The following is a 20,667-nucleotide window of genomic DNA, read 5'->3' as shown; positions in this document are numbered from 1 at the left end:
TATGCAATTATATTCTGCATCAAGAGGGCCGAGAATCAGAACCTGATTTCTCGAGGGCCTGCTTCTGTAATGGCCACCCGCCACTCCACCCCAACTCCCACCCATCACCCACCCTCCAATGAGTCTAATAGTTATTACATAGCCTTAGAGACTAACCACAAACCTCACTGTAAACATTTATCATATCATCAAAATATTGATACCCAACTGACTTAACGACGGGATAATATAATTAATTTCTATTAATAGCACTCGACTTCGTCAATTCCTTCGAGTGCACAATAAAAATATCGACCAATAGTTGGTTGAAATGTGTATTGAATGATGCCCAGCGTCCGTTGTCTACCAACAGTAAATGTTGTCATGTCGCCATGGCGACCGCAGTCAGTCTAATTTGTTCACCCGAGTGTAGTTGGACTGGTGTGAATTTTGAATCGTCTGCCGCAAGTGTGCGGACGCCATCTTTGTTTTCAACTTGATTTGTTTTATTTGCCGGGACTACTTTGATAATTTCCACCAAGTTTGCTTTTTCTGACCCCTGAGACGACGGAAGTCTGTCATCTTTTCGGATTTCAAGTGTCCAGTTATATCTTCCTCACAACTAAAGACGTGAACGTGGTCGTGTTAGCAATCACTACATTGCCCTAAATTCGCCACCCAAGAAATATCAATGCACGTATAGAAAGTGATGCGCTGGGATATCACAGTTTGTGTTAATCCGCTCAGTATTTGTGCAGAGGTATTCAAATGTTTTCAACTGTCAGACAAACGATTTGATGTATTTGTAAACACTGTGCCGTTGCTGTGTGGGCAGGTTCGTTGATGTTTTATGGTTTCCAAGAGACATCAGGTAGTTTCCCGCCCCTAGACCCTCCGTAGTGATTTCACCAGCAAGCAGATTACCTATCACCTTCATGCGCGTCTAGACGATGAAACCTATTCGACCTGGAATGAACCTGCGATAAAGGACACCATCACATAATAAATCAACTTTCGGATTTATAAAACATTAATTGAGAAATAGTAAACATTTTCTAACCTGTATTTTTTTACTGATTTTTCTCCAGTTCTTACGCGTTGGAATGTGTATGATATAAAGGACATTTCACCAACATTTTCTCTGTTGATCTTTATATGAATAAATTTCGACGGATTTCGTCCGAATTTCGCCAAGTTTCACTGAAAATCGAATGATACTTAGGGCTGATTGCGAAGTCTGTCAACTGCCAATCATTTGACCAGAGCAAGGATCATTACCTTCACATCAAAAGCAATTGCAGACTTATCTTGACTGAGCATAGCCACTTTCAGGATGGGAAAGGGACGTGCCACCACATGTGCTTGTGTGTGTAAGATAGACAAGGGCTTCCTGACACCAAACGGGATCTTAAAGATCATAGAAACGGTATGTATACTAAACCTCCCTTTACCAAGGCTTTTTCGTCAACCATTGTTTTAAACCCTTAACCCTCACCCCTTCCCTGTCTCACCACTGCTCGAAATATGGCAATGTCTGGATGCCTTATGGGTTTCTCAAGATCATATAAACAGTTAGGGTCGTTGATTGCACCGTCGACTAGCGTACATTTGACCTCCTCGATCCGATCTAAGAGGCAACAAATGTAGTGAGTCCTCTCATTGGGAGATTGATCTCGGATCTGACCTTGGACTTTGGAGGCCAGCTGACCTCATCAGGTGAACTCTGTCGGTCATAATACTAACCAAATCCATAAGCATGATAATTCAAGGATGAATATCTACTCAATGTAAATTCCCTATAGCTTGTTGTCAAAAACGTCTTACTTCAAAGCACTTGAAGAAATATGTTCTTGTTGTGATTATAACAACAAATTCTGATATGTCATCAAGAACCGAACCGAGGAAATCTTTTCGAGGCCATCACCCTTTAGGGTGACATTAGCAACAGCATTGTTATCTACAAACGACTCTGAGATTATATTTATTCTAAAAAGCAAACAAAGTGAAGATATGAAAACTGCCTTCAAGTGATTCAGATGAACACGCTCAAATATTGATTCCTGTTCTAGTTCCTTTAACTGAAAATGTCTCGCTCGCCTCAAATATATTGGCTTTAACTGGACCATGGAAATGCAGGTTGACAAATTTGACAAATTCTCACTGAGAATTTCTCAATCATATCGTGTATTAAATTTCAAATGGTCTTTCGTTGGAATGTGTTAAACAAACACAGATGGGCGCGGCAGTCGCTATTGTTGTTGCCGTTGTTGGGATTGACGCTCACGGAACAGTCCCGTGCGGTGTACCCGTATATTTCCATTAAGAAATGCTGCTTTTAATGATGATATTTATCGATTAAAACCACGGCCAGCGTGAAGCTATATCAATATAAAAATGACAGGCTGCATTGATTGTGAAAACAGTGGTCGCCAAGCAACTTGGTGATGCTGCTCGGACATATAATACGCCCTTGGTTACAGTTGGCAATGGGTCAGCGCCACCTGGCCGCCAGCCAATGAAGGTTAAAACTATAAAGTAACCGTACACACCGGGAGTGTACATTACTGTCGAACGGTCTAAGGACATCCCAGCGTGTAGCCTCAACCTCAGGGCAACACTCTGCACAAGTAATGACCGAGCTCAGTAACGGGTGTGAGGGGAAGAGCATACTGACTCTTGTATTCGAGGATGTCCATCTTGAAGCTTTCATCAAATTGATGCAGCGCCTATAGCCCTGACTAAACCTAGTAATATTACCATTCGTTTGAAAGCTCTCGATGAGCACGCTCTGATGGTACCATTTGTAATCCCATTGACATGACCATTAGTTAGAATGCTCTCTCTGAAAATGGCCCTCATATATCAAAGCCTAACCTTCTTAATTTCTCTCTCTATAGGTTATCAACATCATCTGCCTGATCCTTACAGCAGATACGAAATACTGGAGCGCCGGTTGTATCCAAGGCTATTCCTTTCAAAGTATACAGACCGCTACCGATCTGCAGAATTACATTAACTCATGTAATTCGACAAGAGAATTCGCCTTAGCAACAGCGGCCATTTTCTTTGTGTTGACGCTGCTGCTCTTCCTGTTGTTTTTGTTCTGCGTCCCTGACATGGCGGGTGGGAGGAAAGTATGGAATATAATCGTAAGTAATTGGGAATCAGCCCCCCCCCCATAACCACCACCACCAACCCCCACACACTGACAGTGCACCTATCAAAAATAGCACATCACTGCCACCTCACGGATCGTCAATGCTGTTTTTTTCCAGTGATGACACACATATCTAATTAACAACAGCCCTCCTTTGAATTTAGAGGTTGGACAACACTTTGTGACTGCCTCGTCCTCATCACGTGAGGTTAAATAGAGATTACTTCAGGACCAACCAGGGGGGGCTTACTGGAAAAAACGGTATGGTTCCGCCTTGATTTCAGCGGAACGTACCGTTGATAAGTGGGGACCATTCATTATTCTTTTATCCAGTATCCGGTGTGAGCGGTTTTTAACTGGGAGTTTTGAACGGCCTGGTTGAAACCTAAGGCTAAAAGCAGCTTCCATTGATAAATGTTAGCAGTCTCGAGTTCCCTTCGGGTAGTTGATGAATGTCGAACTTTTTGAGGGTAGTGTATATTTTAGGAGATATTATGTGGAAATTTCAAGTGTTCGTTTACTTTTGACCGAGGTGTACACGTATGCAAAAAACAACAACACAGAGCAAACGCCTACGTGCGTAAATCTGTTTCGCGTCAAGTTGTTCAAACTTGTACGATCATGAATCGCCTCAATAGACACACCTCAATCTGACTGATAATGCAGACGGTTGGCATGCTGTTTTATAAAGAAAAACAAATTCAAATACTGAAAAACTCTCTTCAAAGTCTTGCTATAGTAGTCTGATCAACATTCCAGATTATGATCATCTTATCTATTGATTTCTTTGACATATTTGACATCACACACACCAAGCAAAACAGGTATATGCCGACATCAAATCATCTTCATTGTAACCTTAGTCTGGTTTTTCTAAGTTGTAACAATTTGAATAAATAGTCACCGCGTTCATATTCACAAATCATAAACTTTAATACAAGTCGTGTATTTCAAAGAGTTTAATAACAGAAAGTATTCATCGTGTTTGACTCCACAACTGTCTTTATATAACGGTCATAGGAATGACCTCTTGGCTGATCCCGAATACAACAGACGATTCTACTGGATGTTTCAAATGAACGAAATGATAAAGATCTAAGAACGATCTCAAAGAATGAGTTTATCAAAACAGTAGCAAACATCCAAGGACGGAAAAATACCAAGGCACGGTTTGGAAAAGATTTTGAAAACAGATCATCATGACAGCCATTTTGTTTTTACCTGTCGCTAGTAGCTTGACGAAGTAAATAACGTCTGCTCAATAGCCATTCGTCTGGGTGTGGTAAAAAGCTAGAGATTTTCGCTGCAGATTATTTTCGCGAACGTGACCTACTCGCGAAATTCGCCAAAATAACCTTCACGTGAATCTTTTTTGGTTTACAGTATGTAGCCAACCCGGTAGCCAATGAGCTGCATAAGAAGTAATCACCAATTTAGTTATTTTACCGCGTTCAGCTAGTCTAAACAAAGACTTGTGTCACGACTGGATCTCTTTAAACTGTAACCTTGATTCCAGGTAGTTACAACATACGCAGATGGTTTACATTTATATGGACTAAGAAAATTGACTTCCAGGTTGCTCGATGATCACGCAAATTAACTGTACATGCTGCAGGCCTCGAGTTCGTACACTCATGACATTACATGTGCTGATTTCTATCTGTATCCAGTGGTGTAAGAAGACTTTGGCATGATATACCTGACATGTGTCATTCCTGAAATGGTGGGATGGGTTCGTTAGGGGATTTTGTTCCATGCCAGACACCATTTCGTGCCCAATTCAGTCATCACTGAATGCTCCCTATTCCGCTGAAAGCGGAACCATACCGTTTTTTCCAGTAAGCCACCAGGGGTACCTCACGACTGGTACAACGTTCATCTCATATTCGACGAACCCCGTCACCAACGGGCATGGAAGCCGCATTATCTGACCATTGTCGCCCAAGGGCTTACTTTTTCATCTGAATTATTATAACTGCATTTACTTCAGGACTTGGTCCATGATGTCATAGCCATGATTTTCTACCTCGTCTCGTTCATCTTGGCTTGCGTGTATGCGTATGGCGTTGGCGGTATGATAGCTCTTGCGGTAAGACTAGTACTTAGTTTTATTCAAGATACATATTTATATCCCTAACGACAATTTCTAAACTTTGGACATGTCAAGGGTATTTTTCAGGGGTGGTGCCAATCTCTTAATGAGAGGACTAACTTCCATTTGCATCTCGGAAGTGACCAACTGGAAGAGGCCAAAAGTGTGCAGTAAACAGTGCTAGTATTACTAAGCAACCGTTACCAATAGCAAGGCAAGGGGATTGGTGGGTTAAAAATAGTACCTGTGGTGATTTCCGGAGTCGCCCCAAGCGCCCTCTAGGTGTTGCGATCGATACTGCTGCTGAGGACCTTCCTTCTGATACCTAGACTCCCGGGCAGTCGATTGCGTCATCTTACCGGGCGACATTGAGGCCGGTCCAATGTGTTCGGAGTGTACTGATACCGTTCTCCTTTCAGATCTTCTGCCTGCTGAACCTCATCGCTTACATCATCAGTTTAGTCTTCGCCGTGATGGACCTGAAGGGAAAGACGGTGGTCAAAGTCACCACGACATAAGCAAACATTCTACCTGAACTAAGGTCACGCATCTGTAACCAAGTTTTAAGCAATTTTCCTCATAAACCGGTACTATCACAAGCTCATAACTTTGATTGAGCTGATTGGTTCAATAGAGGTGTGTGACCTTAAGTTGCTGAATATATTATAGGGTATGGAAGACATGTACATATTAACTGTAAAAAACATAGAGATTTTCAGTGGACTTCCTTCCGGTTTGTCTCTTGTAGCGGTATTTGAGATGATGCGCTGAATCAACCTGTGTCATCTCTGCTCTGCAGAGGCTCTATCCATGGCGCATGATGTCTCCAAGACGAACCGGAAACATTATAATGTGTAAGTCTCTCACCTGAAGGCAGCACTAGTAACTGGGCAAGTGTTCCCGATGCTTTTATATGTTTTATACCGGTTTTTATTTCGTAGAGTAGAGACACCTATAGAGGACACTGCTTCCGTTAGAGTTGAATCACACGCATGATTTAAAATGTGTTGTCTAAAGTGAACATTTACGTATACCTAGTCGTACATATGCAGAAGTCGAAACCTCGCTAATATATATGAATAATATCCCGACATTCGTACAACCTAGGTTTTATCCTTATACACCCGCGAACATACCTTATTTGGCTTAATAGATTAACAAAGTAAGGAATCAAACATTTTGCTGTAAAGTCGTCAAGGAGCCGTCACTGGTCGCGGACAACATTGAAAGCCAAAGCACTGACAACTGTAAAGGTCGCAACGGCACCTGAGCGATCAACTTTCAACACCATTCGATCGCCGCGCCATCTCCGGGCAAGTTGTAGAACTGGAATGAGTTCGCAACTATTTCAGGTTCTTTTCAGTTCTAAGCTCTACCTGGAGATGGCGTGATGATCGGACCACCAGAAAAACACGCCCTACTGTAAAATCATGAAATGATCAGGGCCCGTTACGGCCGCCGGTGATTATGGGACATGTTGGGGTTAATAATTTTGACGGCAAAGTTTTGGCAGGCACTTGTGAGTTGTTCTGAACTTCTCTAGTTACACCTCAAGATAAAACTTCGTTGTTTATACTTACTAAGTAGGCCAACTCATAGTTTTTGACGTTTTCGTCAAACTGCAGGCTAAAAACTCTTGGCCATGCAAGCACAACTACTGTTGAATGTACTGTGGGCAAGACCAGACCATGAATATTCATACACTACAACAGGACCTGTTTACACATATAAAAACAATGTATCACTCCACAAAGAAGTCTTTATCTTGTACACCTGTTAAATACATATCAAATTAATTTTCAGACGAATATATAATCGATATTGGGTTTCTTCGTCTCCTGTTTTCTGTGCGGAATATGTCAAAAAGTGCTCCTTATCCCATCCTCGAAAACTTGAATCAGTCGCATGCTCTTCCCCTCGCACATAAGCTCAGTCATTAGTGTGGACTGTTGGTTCAGGATGTCCTTACGGCCAACTCATGTTGACTCCAGATTCTATCACCAATCATACTGTATGTCCTTCATTTTGTTCATCTCCATGGACACATCAGAGACACACCCAAAGTATCACACCAATGGTGGGGAAAAACCACATCAGAGACACACCCAAAGTATCACACCAATGGTGGGGAAAACCCACAACAGACACACCCAAAGTATCACACCAATGGTGGGGAAAAACCACATCAGAGACACACCCAAAGTATCACACCAATGGTGGGGAAAAACCACATCAGAGACACACCCAAAGTATCACACCAATGGTGGGGAAAACCCACAACAGACACACCCAAAGTATCACACCAATGGTGGGGAAAAACCACATCAGAGACACACCCAAAGTATCACACCAATGGTGGGGAGAACCTACAACAGAGACACACCCAAAGTATCACACCAATGGTGGGGAAAAACCACAACAGACACACCCAAAGTATCACACCAATGGTGGGGAGAACCTACAACAGAGACACACCCAAAGTATCACACCAATGGTGGGGAAAAACCAGAGAGCAGATGGTCTCCTCCTTCGACCGAAGGCACTAGAATGCAGCTGACTGAAGGTGCGACTCAGGTAGCAGTGAACTGGCATCAAGCTGGAAATCTTTTGAGGTTTTGAAGGTCTCTTTAACCCACACCTTAAAGGGTCTGTACCTGGTGGAAACCAGAGGACCCTTTAGAGACAGTGGACAGGGTGAAGGGGGAAGTCTTTCTGGAGTAAGAGGTGTCACAAGGCCATTACAACCAAATGCCGCCAAAACACACGTGCGGGCGCTCAAGGCACTAGCAAACAAAATATTCCAGAAGTGAGACTGGAACTGAAAAGACACAGGGGCACGAGACTAAACCAAGGGTTAAAAACAGAACAAAACAAAAGTTAAATAAATAAAATTTTAATTTTTGTCGAAGGTTTTGTGCACAGACGTCTTATATGAACTTACACAAGTCGATTAAATTACTTCTTAACAGTAGGAAAATTTCTGCCGGCAATAATCGGTGTTCTTATTCTGGCTCTTGTCCGGATCTGGTAGAGTTTACGGTCATGATCGGTAGGAAGAGACGGAACAATGGCGGTCTTGCTGGTGGCCAGGAGCTGGAGGAAAGACAGAAATCATCAATCACATTGAAATCAAGTTGAAGAGGAGCATAGCGTTAAACTGGTTCAGGTTCACAAGTTGTTTCCTATTCTTCGAGGTCACAAGCGCTGAATGAGAAGCTCCTTGAAACCCTGGAGTGCCCTTACAGAGACCTAGAATACTGACGGTTGTTATAAACCTGTGTATGAGGATCAATCACGATGTGTACCTCTCTCAATGGAGAGGAGGGCAAACGAATGCAGAGTCCAATACCTACCCTCCGACCTTTAAAATAGTCCAAGATCATCTCTTCATGAACAGCAAGGATGGCACTCCTCCCCTTTACATCAGGTGGCGCCAGCCGCTCACTCTCTGCACGGCGTACACGACTGGACCGCTCCGAGGCACAGGCTGTGAAGACGTTACAGCGGGTCAACCTGGAAAGTAAACAAGATATGAGACTTGGATGCAATTGCTCTGATGATGAAATATTTCATGGCCTTTCTATGAGGAAGAATCGAGTACCTCCTACAGGGAAGCAAAGACACTCCTGAAACAGGCCCACAAGAATACCTGGCAAGAGAGAATGGGGGGACCGTAGATATGGACAAAAAAGAGGCATCTTAGGACTGGCCACTGCAGATTAAAGGCCCACCTCAAGAGAATGAACATGGCCGAGTCCGGAAGGTGCCAGTGCAACACATCTGATCAGACACCAGAGCATGTACTCCAGAACTGCCCTCTCTGGGACACTGAGAGACTGACCACATAGCCATATGGTGTATCAGTGGAGACAAAGCTCAGGGGATCAGGGAAGGAACAAGAGATGACAGGTTTATTGGAGACATAGGCCTGGTTGTGTGGTGTAACATAAACCCTCCACCTCAGGCTCAATTCTTTAAGCATAGCAATAAATAGTAAACTGATAACCAAGAAGGCAGCCTGCTAAAGCTGGTAGAAGCTCATGTCTCACCTCACAAGGGTCGCACAATAACTCACCAAAATCTTAGCTCCTCCAGCAGGGCCTCCTTGTTCTCTCGGATCGCCAACTCTTTCTTCTCCTTCTCAATCCGAGCGAGTTTCTCTGTGTGTTTGAAAGAGAGGAGGAGCTCCCTCATCACCAACTGGAAGGTGTGGAACTGGCACATCTGACATTCAGAGTTGTAGATAAAATCACGATCACGGATCATGTCCTCTCGCGCCAACTCCATCTGAAATAACAACAACTTTTATCCCAAAACATGAATCACTCAGTACAATGTTCAACTGGAACTAACTTTAGTTAACCTCCACATCCCCACCTTCTGAAATGGACTGTTCTAAGGCATTAACTGGAAGACTCCATACAGGGAAATGGGGGTGAAAGGGTTCAACAGGAATGGCAGAACAAACAACTCCTCACAGCGTTCCGATGTGTGTGGCCCAACCCGTCAGTGATTTGTCAATCCGAACAATTTGCCGGGGCAATCCAGGAGGAGGAACCATCTGGAGATATTTTAATTACCAGCAAATGCAACAATAACGCTTGTATCATTCAAACCAAATAGACAACACTGTACTCACATTTGGCCATGACAAAAGTGGCTGCATCAATAGGGTTCAATTCTGAGAGTGAAGAGTTCAAGCAAGAGTCAAGACCCATACACATACCAACAAGAGATATCACAAATAGATTAGTACCCTTTGATCGATGAGCAAGTTGCAGTAGGCCCTTATCAAACCTCCGTCCAGTGCCTTAGAATCAGACTAGCCGAAGATGTGACAAGGACACACAGACAACGTTTTCCTCACATGTTCGGAGACCAGCTCTTCTACAGACGTTGGTCCAGCAAGGACTTCAAATGCTTGAAAGTGCACGAGTTGAATGTATCCAGATCCTGCCCTTATCAGATCTCCGTCCCGAGAGTGAAGGCCTCACGATGGAGAAATGAAGAGGAGAGGATGCAGACTGTTCTTAGTAAGAGTGACTCCTTCCACTTTCCCACATTCCAACGAAGTCAACGTGTCTGTTAGGAGCTGAAACCCGCCTGCCTTGGCTTGATGAACCACACACAAGCCTCCATCACAAGTTCCATAAGACGTCACTAGCCAACACTCATTCCGTCTTCCATGCTGAACGCCTCCACATCCAGCCCTTATCAGACCTCCGTCCTGAGTTAAATGTCTCATGAAGAAGATGTCACAAGGGTCGGTCATGAACACTTAGACATCGATATCAAACACAACACCATGGTGCTTCAAGTTACCTCCTCATCTGATGATTGCACTGTATGGCTCTGACCAATATTTACAGCTTAACGGAGTAGGCTGATGTTACCTCCGTCACTTCTTTATCTTCTGTGGAATTAGGTGATGGAAACTAATATCATCGAGTGGAAGAAGACGACTGGGAAGCCAGAAGTTTGGTAATAACGCCCTTGATAATCCTGTTGGTACTTTAATCGCATGCCCATATCTTGACGATTGTATCCAGATCCCGCCCTTATCAGATCTCCGTCCTGAGCATTAATCGCCTCACGATGGAGAAATGAAGAGGAGAGGACGTGAAGTCATTTCTTGTAAACCACCCAAGTTTTCACTACTCTGGAAGTTCTTGATTTTCATCTTGACCTGTTAAACATCTGCCGTGCCAATGGAAAATCAATATCCCGTCAGCTGCCGCAGACCGATGCTTTCCATTTTGTGTATTTGTCAACTCTCACGGTGACGCTATTGTCCTGGCAAGCCCTTATCAAACCTCCGTCCAGTATTCAAACAGAAACAAGGCGAAGGGGTGAAAAGGACTCGCTGAGAACTTGCCACACATTTCCTCAATCTGACAATGGTTCCAGGCTTGTGTCTCCACCAGTATCATGGGACAATCCGACGGAAAAGGCCTGAGCTGATATTGGTTCCTCAGGTAGACAGAAAAGGCCTGAGCTGATATTGGTTCCTCAGGTAGACAGAAAAGGCCTGAGCTGATATTGGTTCCTCAGGTGGACAGAAAAGGTCTGAGCTGATATTGGTTCCTCAGGTGGACAGAAAAGGTCTGAGCTGATATTGGTTCCTCAGGTGGACAGAAAAGGCCTGAGCTGATATTGGTTCCTCAGGTAGACAGAAAAGGCCTGAGCTGATATTGGTTCCTCAGGTGGACAGAAAAGGTCTGAGCTGATATTGGTTCCTCAGGTAGACAGAAAAGGCCTGAGCTGATATTGGTTCCTCAGGTAGACAGAAAAGGCCTGAGCTGATATTGGTTCCTCAGGTAGACAGAAAAGGCCTGAGCTGATATTGGTTCCTCAAGTAGACAGAAAAGGCCTGAGCTGATATTGGTTCCTCAGGTAGACAGAAAAGGCCTGAGCTGATATTGGTTCCTCAGGTAGACAGAAAAGGCCTGAGCTGATATTGGTTCCTCAAGTAGACAGAAAAGGCCTGAGCTGATATTGGTTCCTCAGGTAGACAGAAAAGGCCTGAGCTGATATTGGTTCCTCAAGTAGACAGAAAAGGCCTGAGCTGATATTGGTTCCTCAAGTAGACAGAAAAGGCCTGAGCTGATATTGGTTCCTCAGGTAGACAGAAAAGGCCTCAACTGATATTGGTTCCTCAAGTGGACAGAAAAGGCCTCAACTGATATTGGTTCCTCAGGTAGACAGAAAAGGCCTGAGCTGATATTGGTTCCTCAGGTAGACAGAAAAGGCCTCAACTGATATTGGTTCCTCAAGTGGACAGAAAAGGCCTGAGCTGATATTGGTTCCTCAAGTGGACAGAAAAGGCCTGAGCTGATATTGGTTCCTCAGGTAGACAGAAAAGGCCTGAGCTGATATTGGTTCCTCAGGTAGACAGAAAAGGCCCGAGCTGATATTGGTTCCTCAGGTAGACAGAAAAGGCCTGAGCTGATATTGGTTCCTCAGGTAGACAGAAAAGGCCCGAGCTGATATTGGTTCCTCAGGTAGACAGAAAAGGCCTGAGCTGATATTGGTTCCTCAGGTAGACAGAAAAGGCCCGAGCTGATATTGGTTCCTCAGGTAGACAGAAAAGGCCTGAGCTGATATTGGTTCCTCAGGTAGACAGAAAAGGCCTGAGCTGATATTGGTTCCTCAGGTAGACAGAAAAGGCCTGAGCTGATATTGGTTCCTCAGGTAGACAGAAAAGGCCTGAGCTGATATTGGTTCCTCAGGTAGACAGAAAAGGCCTGAGCTGATATTGGTTCCTCAGGTAGACAGAAAAGGCCTGAGCTGATATTGGTTCCTCAGGTAGACAGAAAAGGCCTGAGCTGATATTGGTTCCTCAGGTAGACAGAAAAGGCCTGAGCTGATATTGGTTCCTCAGGTAGACAGAAAAGGCCTGAGCTGATATTGGTTCCTCAGGTGGACAGAAAAGGCCTGAGCTGATATTGGTTCCTCAGGTAGACAGAAAAGGCCTGAGCTGATATTGGTTCCTCAGGTAGACAGAAAAGGCCTGAGCTGATATTGGTTCCTCAGGTAGACAGAAAAGGCCTGAGCTGATATTGGTTCCTCAGGTAGACAGAAAAGGCCTGAGCTGATATTGGTTCCTCAGGTAGACAGAAAAGGCCTGAGCTGATATTGGTTCCTCAGGTAGACAGAAAAGGCCTGAGCTGATATTGGTTCCTCAGGTAGACAGAAAAGGCCCGAGCTGATATTGGTTCCTCAGGTAGACAGAAAAGGCCTGAGCTGATATTGGTTCCTCAAGTAGACAGAAAAGGCCTGAGCTGATATTGGTTCCTCAGGTAGACAGAAAAGGCCTGAGCTGATATTGGTTCCTCAGGTAGACAGAAAAGGCCTGAGCTGATATTGGTTCCTCAGGTAGACAGAAAAGGCCTGAGCTGATATTGGTTCCTCAGGTAGACAGAAAAGGCCTGAGCTGATATTGGTTCCTCAGGTAGACAGAAAAGGCCTGAGCTGATATTGGTTCCTCAGGTAGACAGAAAAGGCCTGAGCTGATATTGGTTCCTCAGGTAGACAGAAAAGGCCTGAGCTGATATTGGTTCCTCAGGTAGACAGAAAAGGCCTCAACTGATATAAACAGAGACTTGCCATAATAATCGTTCCTAGATCCTGACTAAGATGATTTCAAGATCACCAACAAGAAAAACTCTCAAGTATCCTCAGCTTCCTTATTCACACCAGCCCTCGTGTTCAGATTCCTGTCCAAAATGATTAAGTAACAGCCAGGACCAAATGGCCTCTATCAGATCAGCTATCTATTACACTAACGTTTACTAAACTCTCCTACTAGGCCTGGTTGTGCAAGCAGTGTTAGCAGCAACCTTAGCGATCAGTCCTAACGCTACTATTATGAATCTACTGGAGGACATAATGCTAAGGAGAGCCAACGATAGCATTGACCTCTTAAACGCCGTCTGAGCTAACGCCAAGGACTTGCTTACACTGAATTTGAAAATATACACATAGGACACCTGTTCACCTCCAATCATTGATGTGGTCAGTCTCCACTTGGGCCCTTATCAGATCTCCGTCCAGTTGTTGATTCACACTCGACTCAAGAGTGACAAGGGCCCGAGAAAGAGTATTCAACTGAAAGAGCCATCTGCTGGTATAGGGAGATGGGTACTACCTCTCATAAACTACTGCTCACACTCATAGACCTGGAGTAAATCATATTACCTCATCCTTGAGCTTTTTCTCTTTCTCCCTCCACAACATCTCTCTCATCACTTTGTCCTTAAAGTCGCGGACGTGATCTTCTTCTTCTTCTCTTATTGATTCCATTTCAACCTGACGACAGAAACAGGATAAAATACAATGAGGCAGTCACCTGATCCGCTAGGAGGCACAATGACTCATATACCAATCCACAGTTCATTAGTTGGTCAGTGATAAAGAGAGTTCAGCCAGGGTACTCTACCTTTCTAGTTCTCATGGCAGCCATCAGCGAAGCTCGGACAACATCCATTTTCTCATTGGTAGCAGCAAGTTCTCGGAGGTACACTTCAGCTTCACGATCCTGGAGGATAAGATGAACATGATCAAGGTCAACCTCGACGAGGTAATCAACAATCACACTTTGAAAAGGAGGTTGGTTTGACCCGATAGGACTTCTGGTGCCAACTCAGCAGTGAGGCCAGTCACTCCTTCTCTGGACTAGTCTGTGAGGCCATGCTGCACACGCCATCAACTCTTAGACAACACTATGCCAAAACAAGGAATCTTACTTCTTTTTCAATGTCAAATTGGCTTTAAAGATACCACAACATTATCTCACAGACAATATCTCACACATTATCTCAACCAAACAACAAAAGAGAATGTCACCCACGATGAACAGGGCCTTTCAGGCTCCCTTACAAAGACTGCAATCTGAAGGAGAACAATGGTTTGGTAAAATCGTACCACATCAGCGACGGTGAGTTGTCCGATCCACTTCATCCTTCGTTCCCTCTCGATCTCGGCCATTTCCTCGACCGTGTTTGAGTTATGATAATGCAGCAGCTCCTCGAGGACCATCCCGTAATGCTCAGAGCATCGCTCACATTCCTGCACGTATGTCTTGTTGTGGCTTTTCTGACTTGCACGGATTGTTTTTAAGAATTCCTCGTTCAGTTTCTCGAGTCGTTTGGCGGCTAGAAACTGGAGCTCTGCCTCACTTTGGACGAGTGTGTCACGGCGTTTCATAACGGCTCTGGAAAACAAACATAACATGCTGATTATACATGTTACCGCACAAATCACTCTATCATTTTCAAGAGCAAACAAATGCACTTGCACAGTCCATTCCACAGGGTGAATCAAGCACTTACTCATCAACAGCTCGGACTGTCAGTCTCCTTGTTCCAAGCTCAAGATTATCAGCTTCAACCTCCCAGTGGTTGCCATGGTAACCCGTCGACTTGGCAAGCGGTGCATGGCGTCTGTCACGCAGCTGAAATGACGATTGTCTGGATTAGCATATTGGTGCTCTGGAGTAGAGTGTAGCTGGTGGCACGATTATTCTAACAACAATCAGATGATATATTAACGTCTTAGAAATGCTTGGGACGGATGAGAAACATTAGTGGGTTGACATGGTGAACCAAAGAGTAGCCTAGGAGGCACTGGTTCAAACCACAAGGCTAACAAACATTGGCAAGTCCATCAGTGACAATACTATGCTGGACTCCTGGACAGAAACATGAATAGCACACTATCATAACATAGACAGATGATACTCAAAAGAAATAGAAATCAGAATTCGGAAAGATTGTGCTGTTAAGCTATAAAACAAGCCTAGCTATATGTCTAAAACTTACAACATCCAAAGAAACTCACAGATAAAGAGAAGCACCCAGCTCTAGATCGACAAGTTCCCCAGCAGGAGAAGACCTCCTCACTCCTTGATGATTCAGCACAGTATGAAACCTTCACCCAACCCCCCAACACTTATATCACAACAGGATGGCTTCAATCATTCAAGAAACACAAAAGTGGAGCCCATTGTCTGCTCAAGTTAGCTCAGATAGGGATTCGTCCAGTCCAAATTCACAATGGTTTCCACATGGAAGAGTCCACTCTCACACAGGAAGCCCTCAACCTTATCTGTTCCAAGTTCTCAAACACTTTATCTTTAATCTGCTTTCTTTCTATTCATTTCCTATAAGCACTTCCTGGTTTGACTAAAAGATGATACAGAGGATAAGCATGATACGTCCCCTAACTGTCCAAACTCGACTTTCAGGGTGAATTACAGCTGTAATTCAACCTCGGAGATGAGATTGGCGCATAAAATCAATACCTGATAATAGCCGTCGTGTCTCCTGATGCCGACTTTCAAACTTTTCTCCCACATTTTCCATTGGAGTTCATCAGCGAGACTTGATCTGCGCCGTCCTGCAAGCTCTGCAATACCACCAAGACACTTCTCCATTGACGTGACGTTTTCAACTTTCATACTTCAATCCAAGGAGTGAGGCTCTCTGAAAGTACAAAGCAATGCGATGCATGAGAGACAAATCTATTTAAGTAATCACTCAGGAGTCTGGGTTATGCAACAACAGGGAAGTCATCAGCTCAATGGAGGTCAAACGCTAAAACGATTGTCAAATACTTACAAACTCAATTTAAACTGAACAACATCGAGTTTTGAGATCGAATCCGATGCATAAACTTATTCTCTGAATGGCACAACACATTTTGAATCCATCGAACTTTGACTTGAAACATGTTCACCTACATTCGTCTATCCTAAATCCTTGGCCCTTCCCCTTCAGACTTTTGCCCTCATCTAACTCAGACACTGCCTGACCAGCTTTATTTGTATACCAAGCTCCAATGCTCCCCTTGTCTTCTATGATGGCATAACAATTAGCGTGGGACTAAAACAACTAACATTATGTCAAAAGCGCAGCTGTGTCACTTTATCAGATTGAGCAACCAACACCCTCAGGGTTGCATAGGCCCTTGCCTTTAAAAGCGCCACAGAACTCACATTGATGAAGGCGTGAATTGAATATTATACCACTATATTATGCTGGCTAATTAGCCTAAGATAATTACCATCAGTTATGAGTTTATTGTACACAATAACAGAGGGTTGTATAATAAGTCTGCCACAAAGGAGCTCTTTAGGCCTACCAGTACTCTTCTGAAAACAATGGACTTAATTACATCTGATGATGGTCCACATCAAAGAAACACATCGCCTTTATAGTAAACACCCCTCCTTTCCCAATGATGGTAGATGCCCCCACCCCCCAAGAATGGGACACTCCAAAGAAGTTTTAACAATGAAAAGACCATGCCCCCAAAACTAACCATTTGATCTTCTCAAAGAAGGGCACCAGCATGAGCCACCATTGACCATAGCTTTATTGACACATGGCCACACTAAGACACCTGGCACCCCAGCTTAACAATCAATGGATTAAGGGACAAAAACAATGCCTCACTGTCCCCAACAATCAAAAGCAAGGGCTGGGGGTGATGTATGTCAACAGCTTAATTAGGGGAGGAGAAACTTGTTCACTGCTTATTTGTAATCTGCTGAACGCATGTATGTCTACAACTGAGCTTTCAAAGAGCACAATTGGTCTCCAGCAAATCATCAAAGGTATGGTTCATGGTTGAATGCATGTCAACAGATTAGGGGAGAACAATTCTTTACTGTTAGTTAATAATCTGCTATGTCAACAACTTCCATTCCAACAACTGACACCTTTCAAATAGCACCATGTGTCCCAGCAAACAAGACATCTGGCCAATGATGATTGCACATCAACAGATCAGAACAGAGCATACAATGATTTCCCACTAGTTTATAATCCCCCAACATTTGTAACATATTTTAGGCACGCTGACGTCCCGTACTGTATACTTATAATATTTCTCTCACAAGGCAAAACAAGAGCACGGACTGACAGAGAGGGAGGTTCAGCCAAGTAGTGGTGTGCACCGTCGCGTCCCTGCCTACCATACCATCACATCTCATCTGCCATCAGGGCATGTCTGATGCCCCCTTGTCCGTCGCCTGTACTCTTGTCGGTGATGTAAAAACAAGACCGCTATAATGTTGACATCACTGAAAAAACTTTTAGAAGACAACTGAAAATAAAGTGCATGTTTTTTGTTGTTTTTAGATTAGTCAGGTTTTTCCAGATGGACCCCAACACACACAGTACACTAACTGTGGCAAATAATCATCCAACATAAAACAATGGAAAACTAATCACAGAGCAGTGATGACAGTGTGCAGCAAGTGAGAGGCAGGAAATGGATGTAGGTGTGGGATGGGCCAGACCTCGTGTTCAGACAGAGCTGCTTTTTTCAGGAAATGCCATCTTTGACATCGAAAAATATAGGGAAAGCAGCAACGCACAAAGGATCGGATGGTATCAAATTGTTCTTTAGAATGTATACTCACGTTCTCCAGAAAGCAAATTTTAATTTGACTTAGAGGTGATGATATTTTGGTAATTAAAAAAGATAATTGCTCACATGTCGGACAATGGGCGCTTCCATATTGTCTATGACGTCACAAGTAAACGCCCCCTACCGGCCATAAATTTACATATTTTAACCTCTAGATTTGGGTAAAGATTTCTAATCTCTTAAAATTTCAGGTAATATATGATCAAATAGTAACAGGCTTTTGTTTATTTTTTATACAGCATATACTCTGTTAGCTGTATCATTTACACAGTAATCTCTTTTTATTAAACTAATAATAATTTGGTTTTCTACCGTTCCGAGACTAAATCCAAAATGGCGAGGCCGTGGAACCAAGATTTCAAATTTTCTGATAGAGAGAGGTAAAACTACCTTAAGATTATAAAATGATGATTAAATGCTATGCTCATAAGATAGCACGTAACTTTTTCTGTTTTGGTGCGTAATTTCATTGTGATCGGATCTCTGTGAGACATTTTACGGGGGTAGTTTTGGGTGTTCCATATGGATTTTTGGCCAAACCTCGTCCCCAGAAATGCAGGGAAAACAGGAGAGCCACGTCTTCACTTTTTATGTCGCTGTATCTGCAGAAAAACACAATACAGGTTCTTTATAGCTTAGGCGGGTGTGGGCTGCAGATACATGTGTGTTATGATCTACATCCCGAATGTTAAAACGGGCTCACATGGCTTGGCCTAGGGACGAGGTTGAACCTGACTGCGAAATAGGGTGAAGCGACATTGATGAGACTCGAGCAAAAGGATATAATTATGTGAAGCCAACAACGACGACATCTTTTCTTAGCGACTGGGACTTGTAGTCGTACCAATCAATCCAATCACCAGTACGGATGAGATTGAGCATGTCATTACGTTGTGATATTGATTCCTGACTCCCCTTTCAGATGGGTGTGTATTTACCCCGTTTACATCAACAGCAAAAGAACGGTTGCTGAAGGCAGGAGAATCCCAAAAGATAAGGTGAGCCTGGTGATAGCGAACTATTCTACTTTGACCTGCTTGAACAGCAGTGTTCCATGTTCAAAAAAACAATTGCTCATTTCAAAGCAGGTGGCAAAACTTAGCAATCACCAAGATAAGCTTGGCCAATGTCATTTGCATTTCCTGCCTCCACTTCACCCATATCCATCATCACAGTATCTTTTTTCTACTTTTGTCATTTTCATATTTTCAGTCAATAGAAAACCCAACGTATTCAGAGATGAGAGATGTGTTGGCGAATGCAGGGTTAACAATAGGGGTTGAGGTAGGTGAAGTCTTGCTGTGACTCTTCCATCACCATTCAAACTACAGGAGATGATAATCTCCCGAGGGTCGAGTTTTAAGGTCAAATCTGAAGAAGAAGTATATCATCAAATATATCATGAACTAATCCCCTATTTGATGATTTCAGAATAAAGTCCATCCACGAGAGCAAGACCCACGTGACGGGCGGTTTCGAGGAAGGATACGGATCCAGCTTCGAGAAGACGATGGTACCCTCAAGAATGAAAACTTCCCAAATAGTAAGTGGTGAAGAGTTACAATCTGAGCATTTCTGGCCAGTGACCATTTACACACCTTGGTTGAGAGACGAATGAAAAAGAGACCTGCCAAGAATCTTACAGAGACTGTTGGATTTGAACCAGGGACTTCTTGACTGTAGCCAATAGCCTGTGCCCCAATGCCAGATGAACAAATGCCAATTACCATCCTTCTATTTTCCAGGGCGGTCGATAATGCTCCATCTCGGGGAAACCATACCCAAACTGAAATCCCGTCAACAAGGTGGGGGAGGATCTACGACGTCACAACCACAGAGCAGCGGAGGTCAAAAGAAACAGAAAAATAAGAAGGGGAAACGATAAAGTCATGAAAACTTCTGTGAGAAAAGCCTACAGTATATCACAATGAGTTCATTGGACTTTGTGTTTTGTTGAACTGAGAACATTGATGAACTTCAGTCCTGTTTTTGAATTTGTGCAAGAAAATGATAAGTCTGTTGTCGGGTGATGTAAAAATGACTTCAGTGCATAAGTTTACAGCAATAAATGCCAGCAAATTTGAAGGAGTTTGGAGAAATGGAATACAAATACGTATTTATGAATTCAATTCAAATGTATTTTTAGTGGCAGCAGGCTGGGAAATTGACTTCTTTGGGAGTGATCATGGAATTTGTCCTAATTTCTGAGAGGCATTCTGGAGAAGTGTTTGTGCATGTTATGTTGGAATTATCAGATTGCCTTGAAATGTTTCTACCAACAAAACTGGGTTGTTTCACACATACATGTATATTGATATCTTATTTATATCTTGAGTGACGAAATAAAAAGTTATGAAATATGAAATGGGTTTCTTCTGGTTTCTTGGGAACGTTAAAAAATGTTGCGGTCTTTTTTGGTAAGTCTGTATGTCCTCTTTGACCATGGCCGCTCGGCTGAGAATGGCACCTGGGACCTGTCAATCATGAGACAAGACACTTTACCACT

General features: G+C 43.4%; 3 protein-coding genes across 5 annotated transcripts; 2 read left to right on the top strand and 1 right to left on the bottom strand.

The window, feature by feature from the left end:
- Positions 1-452: 452 nt before the first annotated feature.
- LOC135498831 (uncharacterized) lies at positions 453-7,056 on the top strand. Of its 2 annotated transcripts, XM_064789302.1 has the most exons (5): positions 453-850; positions 1,068-1,405; positions 2,877-3,128; positions 5,127-5,225; positions 5,648-7,056. In XM_064789302.1, exons 2-5 carry the CDS (start codon positions 1,313-1,315, stop codon positions 5,744-5,746), a joined length of 543 nt encoding a protein of 180 aa, XP_064645372.1. In that variant the 5' UTR covers positions 453-850; positions 1,068-1,312; the 3' UTR covers positions 5,747-7,056. The 2 variants fall into 2 exon arrangements, with proteins under 2 accessions (XP_064645372.1, XP_064645371.1); XM_064789301.1 differs by having other exon boundaries at positions 453-1,405.
- A 1,095-nt stretch (positions 7,057-8,151) lies between these two features.
- LOC135498788 (golgin subfamily A member 6-like protein 6) lies at positions 8,152-16,186 on the bottom strand. Of its 2 annotated transcripts, none has more exons than XM_064789236.1 (8): positions 16,030-16,186; positions 15,059-15,180; positions 14,652-14,940; positions 14,167-14,265; positions 13,926-14,036; positions 9,304-9,530; positions 8,582-8,741; positions 8,152-8,321 (listed from the first exon to the last, which is right to left on the bottom strand). In XM_064789236.1, exons 1-8 carry the CDS (start codon positions 16,183-16,185, stop codon positions 8,184-8,186), a joined length of 1,302 nt encoding a protein of 433 aa, XP_064645306.1. In that variant the 5' UTR covers position 16,186; the 3' UTR covers positions 8,152-8,183. The 2 variants fall into 2 exon arrangements, with proteins under 2 accessions (XP_064645306.1, XP_064645307.1); XM_064789237.1 differs by having other exon boundaries at positions 9,304-9,515.
- A 2,301-nt stretch (positions 16,187-18,487) lies between these two features.
- Positions 18,488-20,513, top strand: LOC135498789 (signal recognition particle 19 kDa protein-like). Its single transcript, XM_064789238.1, has 5 exons — positions 18,488-18,541; positions 19,084-19,159; positions 19,374-19,445; positions 19,593-19,704; positions 19,907-20,513. The coding sequence occupies exons 1-5, from the start codon at positions 18,495-18,497 to the stop codon at positions 20,044-20,046; spliced, it is 447 nt and encodes a 148-aa protein (XP_064645308.1). The 5' UTR covers positions 18,488-18,494; the 3' UTR covers positions 20,047-20,513.
- The last annotated feature ends 154 nt before the right edge of the window (positions 20,514-20,667 follow it).

The sequence above is a fragment of the Lineus longissimus genome, chromosome 14 (assembly GCF_910592395.1).
Source record: "Lineus longissimus chromosome 14, tnLinLong1.2, whole genome shotgun sequence".
Lineage (NCBI taxonomy): Eukaryota > Metazoa > Nemertea > Pilidiophora > Heteronemertea > Lineidae > Lineus > Lineus longissimus.
This window is presented reverse-complemented; position numbering and strand designations above follow the sequence as displayed.